Genomic DNA, 11,316 nt, shown 5'->3' on the forward strand with positions numbered 1-11,316 from the left:
AAATCGTTCCACCAAATCCATATAAAGATACATTAAATATGCAATAAGAATTTACATAAAGATATTAATTATTATTTAATATTTGATTGATAAAATATTTTGTAGTAATGTTTTTCTTGAGTGCAAAGTAAAATGGTAATCTAATCGCATCGATCAAGAAGGTTGAGCAAAAACTCTACGTTTATTTTACTGTGATCAATGAGGCTAAGCAACAACGGCTCGTTTCTGGAGAGTTCAATTAGGTCTAGGATTATAAGTTAATTTATAATAAATAAATATTTATTAAAACTGCAGGGTTAAAATGGTAAATCAACTTGTGGGCAAAACTCTTCCCACTTACAGTAATATATGATATACATCAGACTCCTATATGAACGATTTCAACTTATCCTATGTACAATAGTAGTGAAGAACTATCAATTTCAATTTGGTCCAACATAAAAACATATCCAATGTAATCTCACAATAGTAGTGAAGAACTATCGATTTCATCTTGGTCCAACACAAAAACACATGTAATGTAATCTAACAAGCGAGGTTCAGAGAGGGTAGAATTGTAGCAGCTATAAATAATATGTTCAAAGCTTTCAAGGCTGGAATCTTATTATGATCCAATCTGTAGACTGCAACACTGTACTTTTATATAACTTAACCATCCAAAAAAAGGCTAAAAAAGGAGGTGGGGCGGGGGGTCGGGAACTATTCTTCTACAAATGCAGTATCAAAGTCTTAATTGAGATGCAATAATAGACCAGAGTATGTATGATAACATCCACCCTTGGTGATCAAGTTTCCTATAGTGCTGAAGCCTTAACTGGCACAGATTATGGTTCCAATTCTGAGGCTCATCAAAAGCATTAGGAACGAAAAGAACAGATAACAGAACCAGCCTCTGGAAATCGTCGAAGTAGTCTTTCCTGGATGAATCTTATGAAATGAATCCATGGAAGAGTCATCACTACTACCCCGTGATAGGCCAAGAGATAGGATAATGTTGTAATACACATGCTTGCCCAATGGCCATCTCGTCCCATTGCCAGCAGTGACCTGAATTGAACTAGCTGACCGAGAGAATGAGTTCAGACGGAGAATTGCATCTTTTGTAGGGAACTCTGAAGCAAATGCTGGAGGAGCATGAATATTGCCCAACATCTGGCTTGCCTGCTTTATAAATGGATACTGATAATCTGCAATATTGAAAAGCAAATAACAAATATTAAGGGAAAAGAAGCCTGATTCCCAGAAAAGTTAAGACTAACACGGGTGCAAAGCCAAATAACATATCCAATGGGTAACAAAGTCAAAATAGTCTCATCGTTACCTGATTCAAATTTAGTTGGTACCAGTTTGGAGGACGATTCAAAACCATTCTTATCTTCACTAAACCCTTCATTGGGCGCAATAGGTTGCTGAGTTACCTCCCCAACGTCCTGCCACATAATAGAAAACATAATATGTAAGCCTCAGCATGACTACTAGGACAGCTAAGAGAGAGTGAAGCTGGAAAATAATGTTACCTTCTGAGGCAGCAGTGCTTGATCAGAAATTTGATCATCATTTCCAAAGAAAACTGAAGGATCAAAACTCATATTCTGAAAGTCGTCATTTGCATCAAAGTAAGTAAGGTATTCCTCAAGCATGTCGAAACCAGAGCTGTCAACCTGAACGGGATTTGAAAGATCATTAGCTTCGAGGAAAGCTTCATCATTAAATTGGAGGTCATCAGTCCCATTTACAATTGGTTCATTAAGCAAGTAATCCCCATCTTCAGAGTTCATGTTCTTGCTTGATTCACCAATATATTCATGATTGACTTGCTCAGCATTAAAATTCTTTTGAACAGCTAGATCAATTGGTTTAAGCTCGTCAGGTTGCTGTGCATCAGAGGAGTTATTTGTCTCCTCCGTACTTCCATTTTCACCATAAGAATAATCCGAAGGAAGGGAAGCACCAGCCACAGCTTTGTCGGTCCCAAGAATCTGGGTGCAACAGAAAAATTACAAGAAATCAGAACATACAGGTTAAACCTTCCTTGTAGGATTCTACAAAATTTCACCAGGATTAAGTTTCAAACAAGGACAGTAAACCTTGTCAAATAAGAGATACTTGCAGAAACCATGTAAAATGTCAATCTATAACAATTTATACAGTTCATGAGAAAGACACAGAGAGAAAGAGAACAGGCTTTTCGCATCACCCAGACATGCATAAAACAAAAGGAAAAATAACATATTCATCTGCGACAAATACCTGGTCAAGTTCATTTGCATCTAAATATATATCATCACCAAATACAAAATCCTCAGTAGTCTCATCCTTCGAAAGAATTTGTAACTCATCATCCTCCCATTCCTCCTCTATAAAAGGTGCCCCATACTGTTCCCCATTCTTCGGTCCTGCACCACTCTTCTGGAAGACTCTGCATAAAACAAATGCATCCTTTTCGCCAAAAAAGGAAAAAGAGAAGAAAATAAGATAAGGTGATGAAACTATGTAAGCAAATTACTAGAAATACGCCCCCAAGAGGAAAAACGACAATGACCCCACAAGCACTCCCAAATAAGGGCAAGGGAAGAAAGAAAATTTGCATTCACTCTGTCCATCTGACCACTTACCTTCAGCATTTTTCTATTTCCCTCCAGAAGCAGCTTTGAGGGAACTGGATAAGGATGTGAGATGCTTATAAATTTTTCACATTGAAAAAAAAGTCACTATCCGCCAAAGACAAACATGATTATATACAAACAATCTTTATGAAAATACAGAAGAAATAAAATAAGAACCCTCAAGTACCTGAGGAATTCCAGCTTTATCTAATGCCTCATCAATCAGTCTGTACTCATGCATAACCCAATTAGTTCTCTGACCCTTTGGAGCACGACCACTGTGATAAACTAAAGTCTTCTTCATCCCAACAACCTGAGACTTATTACGATGGACAGCCCTATCCTTTCCGGTTGTCTTCCAGTAGCCTTTTTCTGTTGCTCGGTTGGTTCTTGCTCCATTGCCATACTTCTTATCAAGAACACTAAAGAAATACCACTCCAAATCTCTTGTCTTCAGCCTTGACATGCCTAAGGAACCATAACATTACACTCAGCTTATGATATAACTCACAAGTATGTGACAATCAACTCAACCAATACAATTTTTACTAAATGGAAAAAAGCTTTAAGCTTTGGTTTTAGAACTTCCAGGGTGGCAACATAAAAGAACTATGATAAAATAGCTACTGCAGTCAGAATATATACAGACACACAAAAGGAAAATACATTCGTCTTAATCAGGAGTGTAAAAAAATTACTACGATTAACAAGTTGAACAAGTCATTACAATAAATCACATTCACCACATATGTACACATCTAGTACAAGTTCCAATATAGTTTCAATTAATCCCCAAGAAAGAGGATACAACAACTTACAAAAAAATCCTCTTTTATATAGACATGGTGTAAGGGCCACTCCCTAGACCTTCTTTTGAGCTGAAGGTCCATCAAAAACAGCCTCTCTATCGCATACAACACATCCTCCCCAAAGCTCACTTGAGGAATCACACCGAGTATGTTGGTAATGGTGGTCTACAAGGACACCTTACTCGACAAATTACACCGGATACCTGCAACCTCAACAAATTACACCGAATACCTCACACACACCGAGACAGCTAACTCAGTTCACCAAAGCTCGAAGTTCAAACAACTTACAAAATTCTCAGCAACTAACCAACAAATTTGGGGTAAACCAAACCCCTTAAATCTTAATCCTTCCCTCTACTAACCATCCAATTAACAACAAATGACCTCAAATTCCATAGATCTATACATAAACAATCAATTAACTCAAAAAACAAAAACTTTCCATCAACTATGAGCTATAAAAAACTTAAAATTAAAAGAGACTAACCAGGAAGATCCCATGGTTCAACCTTGTAAATATCAATCTCCGATATAAGATCAGACTTAAACGTCCTTCCATAGATTTTCCGGCGGAGATAGTACCTAACCAATTCTTCATCCGTCGGATGAAATCTGAACCCCGGCGCCAACAATTTCGACGATCCTCTTGATTCCATCAACCACACTAAAAAAAAATTCACAAAAAAAAAATAATTAAAATTATGCAAGACCTTATACTAAACACAGATAAAAAGAAAATTGAGATTAAATTTAGGAATTTGGAGTATTGTGAGATTTAGGGTTTAATGGACTTGGAAAAAAGACATTTTTGAACTTTGGTCGAAAAGAGAATTTTGATGAATAAATAATTTAAAGGAAGACGATTTGTATGTATATATTGATGACGTAAATATTTTGGTTACCCCTTTGACAAGTTTTTGAAGAAAATAAAATATAAGATATTTTTTATTTTATAAGGATAAGAATAATACATAAAATAAATAAATATATATATAATATTAGATGTTGAGAAAAAAGAAATACGAAGGGCAACAAAAGTATATAAAAATAGTACTTATCTTGCATATATTTTTAAACAATTTATTATAATAATAATAATAATATATTCAGTTAAATTTTATTAAAAATTAGATGCTTACGATAATTTAAAGTTGCGTACGATTTCTCTATTTGGTTGTGTGTTTGATATGTTGATATTATAGCTCATTTGTCTAATCTATTTTCTAAATAGCTTTTTATGAAAAATAAAAAACTAACCTAACTAACGCTACTATTGCTAACATTCCATTCTCCCTCTTCTTCCGTTTTACAAATTAGAGTAACGAATCGTGAAGTTTATTCTATTTATCGATGAGAAAACAGATTTAAGAGGATATGAAATTTATGTTTGACTTTAAATTTGATTAAAAACTGTTGGTTATTGGACCAAGTCAGCCATATTAAGTAGTATTACTTTTGTTATTTGTTTAATTAAGTTCTTGTCTACTTTTATACATGGTGTTGCTTCAATTGCCAAACCTAACTTGTTTGCATATCTTCCTTAGTCCACAAGGAAATATGGGTGGAGCCGCTTTAGACAAAAGTTGGTTCGGTTCATATTTTTTATCGAAAAATTATATAATGTACAGAGATCAAATGTTAACTTGATATAATAGCATTTCAATTACAAGAGTGTACTTCTCATTATATCTTTTGTATGAGTCTAAATCTTCTTGACGAGCTCAGAACTTGAGTGACTGAAAATATGAACTCGGAACATCTCTTCTGCATTGATATTGCGTTAAATGAATTGCAAATCTTTCTAGATAAGATGATCACAGAAACTATACTTATAAGTTATGATTCATTCCAAGAATGAGCTACTTGAGAGTAAAAATTCGTGGACTATAAAGAAAAAACAACATTTTTTCTTAATGCATGTGATGATACGATTAGTGACATCTCTTATTATGTTACCTTGCAGAAATAAACTACTAAACGTGCAAAATACTTTACTTAGCTTGTTAATAAAATAGGAAAATTCTTTTAAGAAAATAGGTTTCAAACTATAACACTCTTAAGAGCATATAAACTAAAACACAATTATATTTGGTGTTGCTTAATTGCTTTGCTTCAACATGATATTATAGCACATGTTCAATTACTCCATTATACTTTTCATTACACCTTATTTACGAGCCTAAATCTTCTTGATGAGCTAGAGCTTGTTCAAAGTTCGCATTAGAGCTCCGGCTCAATCTAAATCGTGCACTCTAAAGCCCATTCAGGATGGCACTTTCAACAAAAAAAAATTTGTGCCTAAAACTCAAATTCAAGACTTCTAATTTATGGTGAAGCAGTCTCATCACTGCACTACAATCATGTTTTGCAATGCACGAGTCTATTAAATTTCCTACATTTTACATAGCTAATGATGTGATTTTTTACTCCTCTTAATGTATAATCTTGTTGAATTTATAGCTTCATCATATGAAACAAATTGTTCTATCGAAAAAATATTATATTAAGTTACACCATTTTATGATGGTTGTGTACATAGATCATATATTATATTCAGCTACACCATTTTATGATGGTTGTGTTATTGTGTACATAGACCAAATTGCAGAAATAAATTACTTAAAACCTCCATAGTACTTTCTTTAGCTTGCTAATAAACATAAGGAAAATCCTTTTTTAGTACATAGTTTTTCTAAATTAAAACACTCTTGGAGCATATAAACATTTTTGAGTGAAAGTGGAATTTCTTTAGAAGAAACTCCGAAAATCTTTTGGAAACAATTTTTTGAAAATCAATGTTTGGTTGAAAACAAGTTATCGCAAGATAAAGATAAACTTATATGGAATAGCTTATCGGATCAGTATAATGTGAATAGTGAGATAAGCTATCTCCAGCATAGCAACCAAACAAGACACAAAAGTTTCATCCCGACACTATTAAAGGCAGAGATTGCAACTGAAGGCACTTTATTTATAACTAGTTAAACAGACGACATTATGTCGATAGCATCATAGGTACAAGTTTATAGCAAAACTAGGTAAATAAAGTTATTACATAGCCCAGCCATTTTCAGTTTCTTCTAAACTTAAAAGACAGTTCTACTAATTGAGGACTCCGATACAACGGAGCCCTCTGCCCGGCCAACAGTTGCTGCATAACTAGCATTACTTGGAGTTGTTGTTACCATCTAACCTCGTCGAATGAGTCCCCTCAAGTCCTCGTTCTCCTTGTTCAAGAAATCGAGACGTGATTGAAGAATGTTGATCATAGCTTGAGCTCTCATCACTTCAATCTTCGCAGTCTCCCTTTCCATGGAGACGTTTAGTATCTGGTTCTCTAAATTGCTAATGAACTTCAAGTAACCTGGAGGAACAGATTTTTCAAGATTGGAAGAGTCAAAATTAAAGGAGTTAGTAGGTGGAGCTTCTTTTGGTTCATCTAACAAGGGAAATGTTAAGAGAGTAGGGGAGTAAGTTGTCGTCATCGTCTTTGTTGGTGGATCCTGTTGGCTAGTGGTGGAATCTTCAGAACCATTTGCATGGCTAGAGCTAGGATCATCATGCTTGGATCTTTTGCTTTGAGATAAAGAGAGTAGTTCGAGATCCTCTGACCTTTCCCTCTTGCAAACAAACGAAAGAGCTCGAGGCTCAAACAGGTTCTCACTTATGCAAGGAGCCTTACCACGCACATCCTGCTTTGGACATCCAACCGTTAGCGACAAGGAAAGAATTACCTAGAACATATTAAAGCAGACCCAAGCATCAAGTTATGCATAAGATCACAATACTCAACGCGCTAGCACATATTTACGGAGCTTCAGGTATGTAATGTCAATTAACACGAGCACTAACGAATAAATTTAACAACAAAGCACGATTTTATCCATAACTACAATCATCGCTAAACAAACTCACAGCCAACCATATCAGAAAACTAATGCATCACTGTTTTTGCAAGTTGAAGTTCATCCCCCGGGGTTAGCAATGGGTGTCCAGATAAATCACTTGAGGATGAAAATATAAACGATTTGTGGCAACGTCTCCCGTACGATTATCTGGAAATTAAAGGGAATGGCTACCTAAGGGAGCTTCAAACAAGGCATTCATCTACTAGAATTGTTCTCTAAGAAGGGGAGAAGTAAACAAAGCATAAAAAGGGCAAGTGTATCACACATTCTCAACAAATAATTTATTATCTCGTAATCTAATGTAAGCGAGTGTATCACACGTTCACAACTCAATTATTAGATCTAGTGTAACCCTTGACAAAGAGGCAGTCAAAGTTTCTCCTTAAGGTAGGGCATAGAAAATCTAGGAATTGGCTAGCTCTACTCCGTAAGTACACATATTATTACCTACGTGATAACTGCACCTGCCTGTGAAAAAATAATCTGGAAAACTAATTCTGATTGTCACGTAATCTAAAAGAGATAAATCTGCAGTTTCAGTTATTCTAATTAAGAAGTTTTGACTATTTGACATGCGATAAAATGAGAAATTAATGCATGAAATGAGTAGCGGAGAGACTGAATATTTGAAGAAAGCTAGACTTTAGAGGGCAAACTTATACTTGGAGACAGAGAAGCGGAGAGACTGAATATCAGTCCATTGAGGACAGAAAACAACCACTCAGCCAGTTTGTACCTCTCACCGAACAAAAGTGAGCTAGAATGAAACCTCAGAAACACAAGTTCTTTTCGCGCTCTACTTGGGGCAACAAAAAATTATGACATAATACTGAACATATTTTAATGGAGAAACTACTGTGTTCTAACAGAAACCGATGCTCCTGAAGAACGGTAATACAAAGAGAACCAAGAGAAAATAAAACGTGGCAGATGTTCTTGCAATTAAAAACTATAAGGGTTTAGGTTTCTAAAGAATAACCATACTAGGAGAAAACGACAAATGAAAAAAAAACTGCCTCTACATGTAACGACTCGCAATCAAAAGCAAAAAGGGTTTGAGTTTCCAAAAGCAACCGTACGAGGAGAAAGAAGAAAACCTAGAAGAACAGCAAATATTCTTGCAATTAAAAAACACCGATCTAACATGTAACGACAATAGCATTCATATTTTCTTGTAATAGTAAGTGGTATCTATCCGCATTAATACCAGCGGCAAAAAGGGCAGAAGTTGTATTTATCCGGATTAATAGTAGCGGCGCAAAGAGCAGAAATAGGCAATATTTGGATTTAATGCAACAATTCAGGTAACATCGAAGATCATGAGAATATGAACCTGGTCAAACTCATTTCCCTCGACTCGTGCTTCATCACCATTGGCCACGCCATCCTCTGTCACTCCTCCGGCAACCAGAGGGGCTGTGTCGTCATCCCATTCCTCCTCAATAAATGGTGCGTATCTGTCGCCATTAGGAGGCCCTAATCCACTTTTCTGGAAGATCCGACAGAGTACAAAGGCATCCTATTTCCTCGCAAACAAACAGAACACATTAATTCAAAACTTCATTTAGAAGTAGGTTTACAATCCATACATTTTCCAATATCAAATTCGCACCTGCACAACTCCAGCTGCCTCCAATTCTTTATCGTCAAGTCTGTACTCATGCATTACCCAGTTAGTTCTCTCTCCATCAGGAGCTCGACCCTTATGGAAAACAAGCGTTTTCTTCATTCCAATGTTTTTAGACTTGTGGCTCACATGACGATCCTTTCCAGTAGCTTTCCAGTAGCCCTCTCCAGTGGCTCTATTAAGTCTAGATCCATTCCCATACTTCCTATCTACAGGGCTGAAAAAATACCACTCTAAATCTCTGGTCTTCAGAGCTGAATAATCTGTGCAAGAAAGACCAAATGTTAATGCATCAAAATCAATGACTACAAAGTTCAAGAGAAGAATGTGTCTTATCACATAAGAAATTGATAACACATCCAAACAAAAACTGCACAAAGTGACAAAGAAAAGATGCATTTCTTATGTAGAGGCGTTACAACGGGTTTTGCTTGAACATTGGACTTTTCTCTGAAGTGAACTGAAAATAGTATAAACCTTGTCCATACATGAGCTTATTAGTATTCTAAAAGACCTTAAACTACATATCACCAATTCCTTCCGACCCTTCTTCTTTAAAAAACAGCGAAAAAGAAAGACGTGTATCTATAAACTAAAAACTCGATCTTTATGGCAAATCAACCTTAAAGATACAATGTTCATATTTTAAAAAAAAATCCATTAAAACTCCAAGCTCCATTTTTCTTTGCAATCAATTGAAATTAAACAAATCTTTATGATAAATCAACCTTGAAGATATATTTTTCTTATTTACAAAAAAGAATTCCATTAGAACTCGAAAAGATTTGTATCCATTTGCTGAAAATTCTATCTTTATGGTAAATCAACCTTAAAGATGCATTTTTCTTATTGAAAAAAAAACTCCATTAGAACTCCAAACTCTATTTTTTCCAATCAATTAAAATTAACACATCCCTCAAACAAATCTTTACGATAAATCAACAAGATACATTTTTCTTACTTGCAAAAAGAATTCCATTAGAACTCCAAATATTTGTAACCATGTACTAAAAATTCAATCTTTATGGTAAAATCAACCTTAAAAGATACATTTTTCTTACTTGCACCAAAAAAAAAATAATTTAAAACTCAAAGCTCCTTCTTCGCAATCAATGGAAATTCACTCATCCCTTGAACAAATCTTTACGATAAATCAAATACATTTTTCTTACAAGCAAAAAAAAATTTCATTAAAACTCCAAAAACTGTAACCATATACTAAAAATTCAATCTTTATGGTAAAATCAACTTAAAAGATACTCGAAGCTCCTTTTTTGCAATCAATTAAAATTCACTATCCTTTAAACAAATCTTTATGATAAATCAAATACATTTTTCATAGTAGCAAAAAAAATTCCATTAAAACTCCAAAGATTTGTAACCATATATTAAAAATTCAATCTTTATGGTAAAATCAACTTAAAAGATAACATTTTTCTTACTTACAGCCAAAAAAAAAAAGAAACTTTAAAACTGGAAGCTCCTTTTTAACAATCAATTGAAATTCACTCATCCTTTAAACAAATCTATATGATAAAAATCAACCATCAAGATACATTTTTTTTAAAAAAAAAAAAAGCTTTAAAAACTCTGAGCTCCATTTCTTTGAAATCAATTGAAATTAACTCATCCCTCAAAACACACATGATAAAATCATAAAATGTAGTAAAAATTCATCAAAAAAAAAAACATATAACATAAACAAAGAAACCACATGCAAACCTGCAGATAAAATCACAAAAAAAAAGAAAATTCATATCAGCTGCCCAAAATTACAAAAAAAAAAATACATCATAAAAAAAATGATTAAAAAAAATTCACAAAAATAAACAAACCTCTAAGGTCCCAAGGCTCAGATTTGTAAACATCAATTTCAGCAACAGCCTCAACTCGAAATGGTTTCCCACAAGCCTTCCTCCTCAAATAGTACCTCACCAATTCCTCATCAGTTGGATGAAACCTGAATCCCGGTGCTAAAGACGTCGCCGAAAAAACTCCCACTGCTCTTCTCGGCGCCACTGGCGGCACCGGCTGCACCGGCCCCACCGGTGCCGGTGCTAAAACAAGTGCACCCTCTTGCTCCATTTCTGGAACCTACAAAAAAAATTCAAAAAAATCAAAACATACCCAAAAAAACAGTGTTTTTTTTGGTTTATAAACTAAAAAATCATACCAAACTCACCAAAAAAAACAGCGAAAAATTCCTTTCAAGAAACCCACCAGAGAAACAACAGATACATATAAAATAAACAGAGAGAAGTATAAAAGAGGGAAAAGGGTGTTAGGTTTGTGAAGATTAGAAGTGAAGCAAAGCTATATAAAGGAGAAGAAGGGGGTGGGGGTGGGGGGGTTTGGTGGGGGTG

General features: G+C 34.8%; 2 protein-coding genes across 4 annotated transcripts; both read right to left on the bottom strand.

The window, feature by feature from the left end:
* Window positions 1-466: 466 nt before the first annotated feature.
* LOC107004504 (NAC domain-containing protein 53-like) lies at window positions 467-4,261 on the bottom strand. Of its 2 annotated transcripts, XM_027913110.1 has the most exons (7): window positions 3,906-4,047; window positions 3,425-3,618; window positions 2,794-3,074; window positions 2,251-2,439; window positions 1,518-1,979; window positions 1,322-1,430; window positions 467-1,187 (listed from the first exon to the last, which is right to left on the bottom strand). In XM_027913110.1, the coding sequence occupies exons 3-7, from the start codon at window positions 3,070-3,072 to the stop codon at window positions 811-813; spliced, it is 1,416 nt and encodes a 471-aa protein (XP_027768911.1). In that variant the 5' UTR covers window positions 3,073-3,074; window positions 3,425-3,618; window positions 3,906-4,047; the 3' UTR covers window positions 467-810. The 2 variants fall into 2 exon arrangements, with proteins under 2 accessions (XP_027768911.1, XP_015058197.1); XM_015202711.2 differs by lacking the exon at window positions 3,425-3,618 and having other exon boundaries at window positions 3,906-4,261.
* A 2,105-nt stretch (window positions 4,262-6,366) lies between these two features.
* Window positions 6,367-11,296, bottom strand: LOC107004505 (NAC domain containing protein 50-like). 2 transcript variants are annotated; one of them, XM_015202713.2, is made up of 5 exons: window positions 11,136-11,296; window positions 10,789-11,047; window positions 8,939-9,216; window positions 8,660-8,845; window positions 6,367-7,110 (listed from the first exon to the last, which is right to left on the bottom strand). In XM_015202713.2, exons 2-5 carry the CDS (start codon window positions 11,036-11,038, stop codon window positions 6,607-6,609), a joined length of 1,218 nt encoding a protein of 405 aa, XP_015058199.1. In that variant the 5' UTR covers window positions 11,039-11,047; window positions 11,136-11,296; the 3' UTR covers window positions 6,367-6,606. The 2 variants fall into 2 exon arrangements, with proteins under 2 accessions (XP_015058199.1, XP_015058198.1); XM_015202712.2 differs by having other exon boundaries at window positions 6,367-7,152.
* Between the last annotated feature and the right edge of the window lie 20 nt (window positions 11,297-11,316).

Source organism: Solanum pennellii, chromosome 11 (genome assembly GCF_001406875.1).
Source record: "Solanum pennellii chromosome 11, SPENNV200".
Classification (NCBI taxonomy): domain Eukaryota; kingdom Viridiplantae; phylum Streptophyta; class Magnoliopsida; order Solanales; family Solanaceae; genus Solanum; species Solanum pennellii.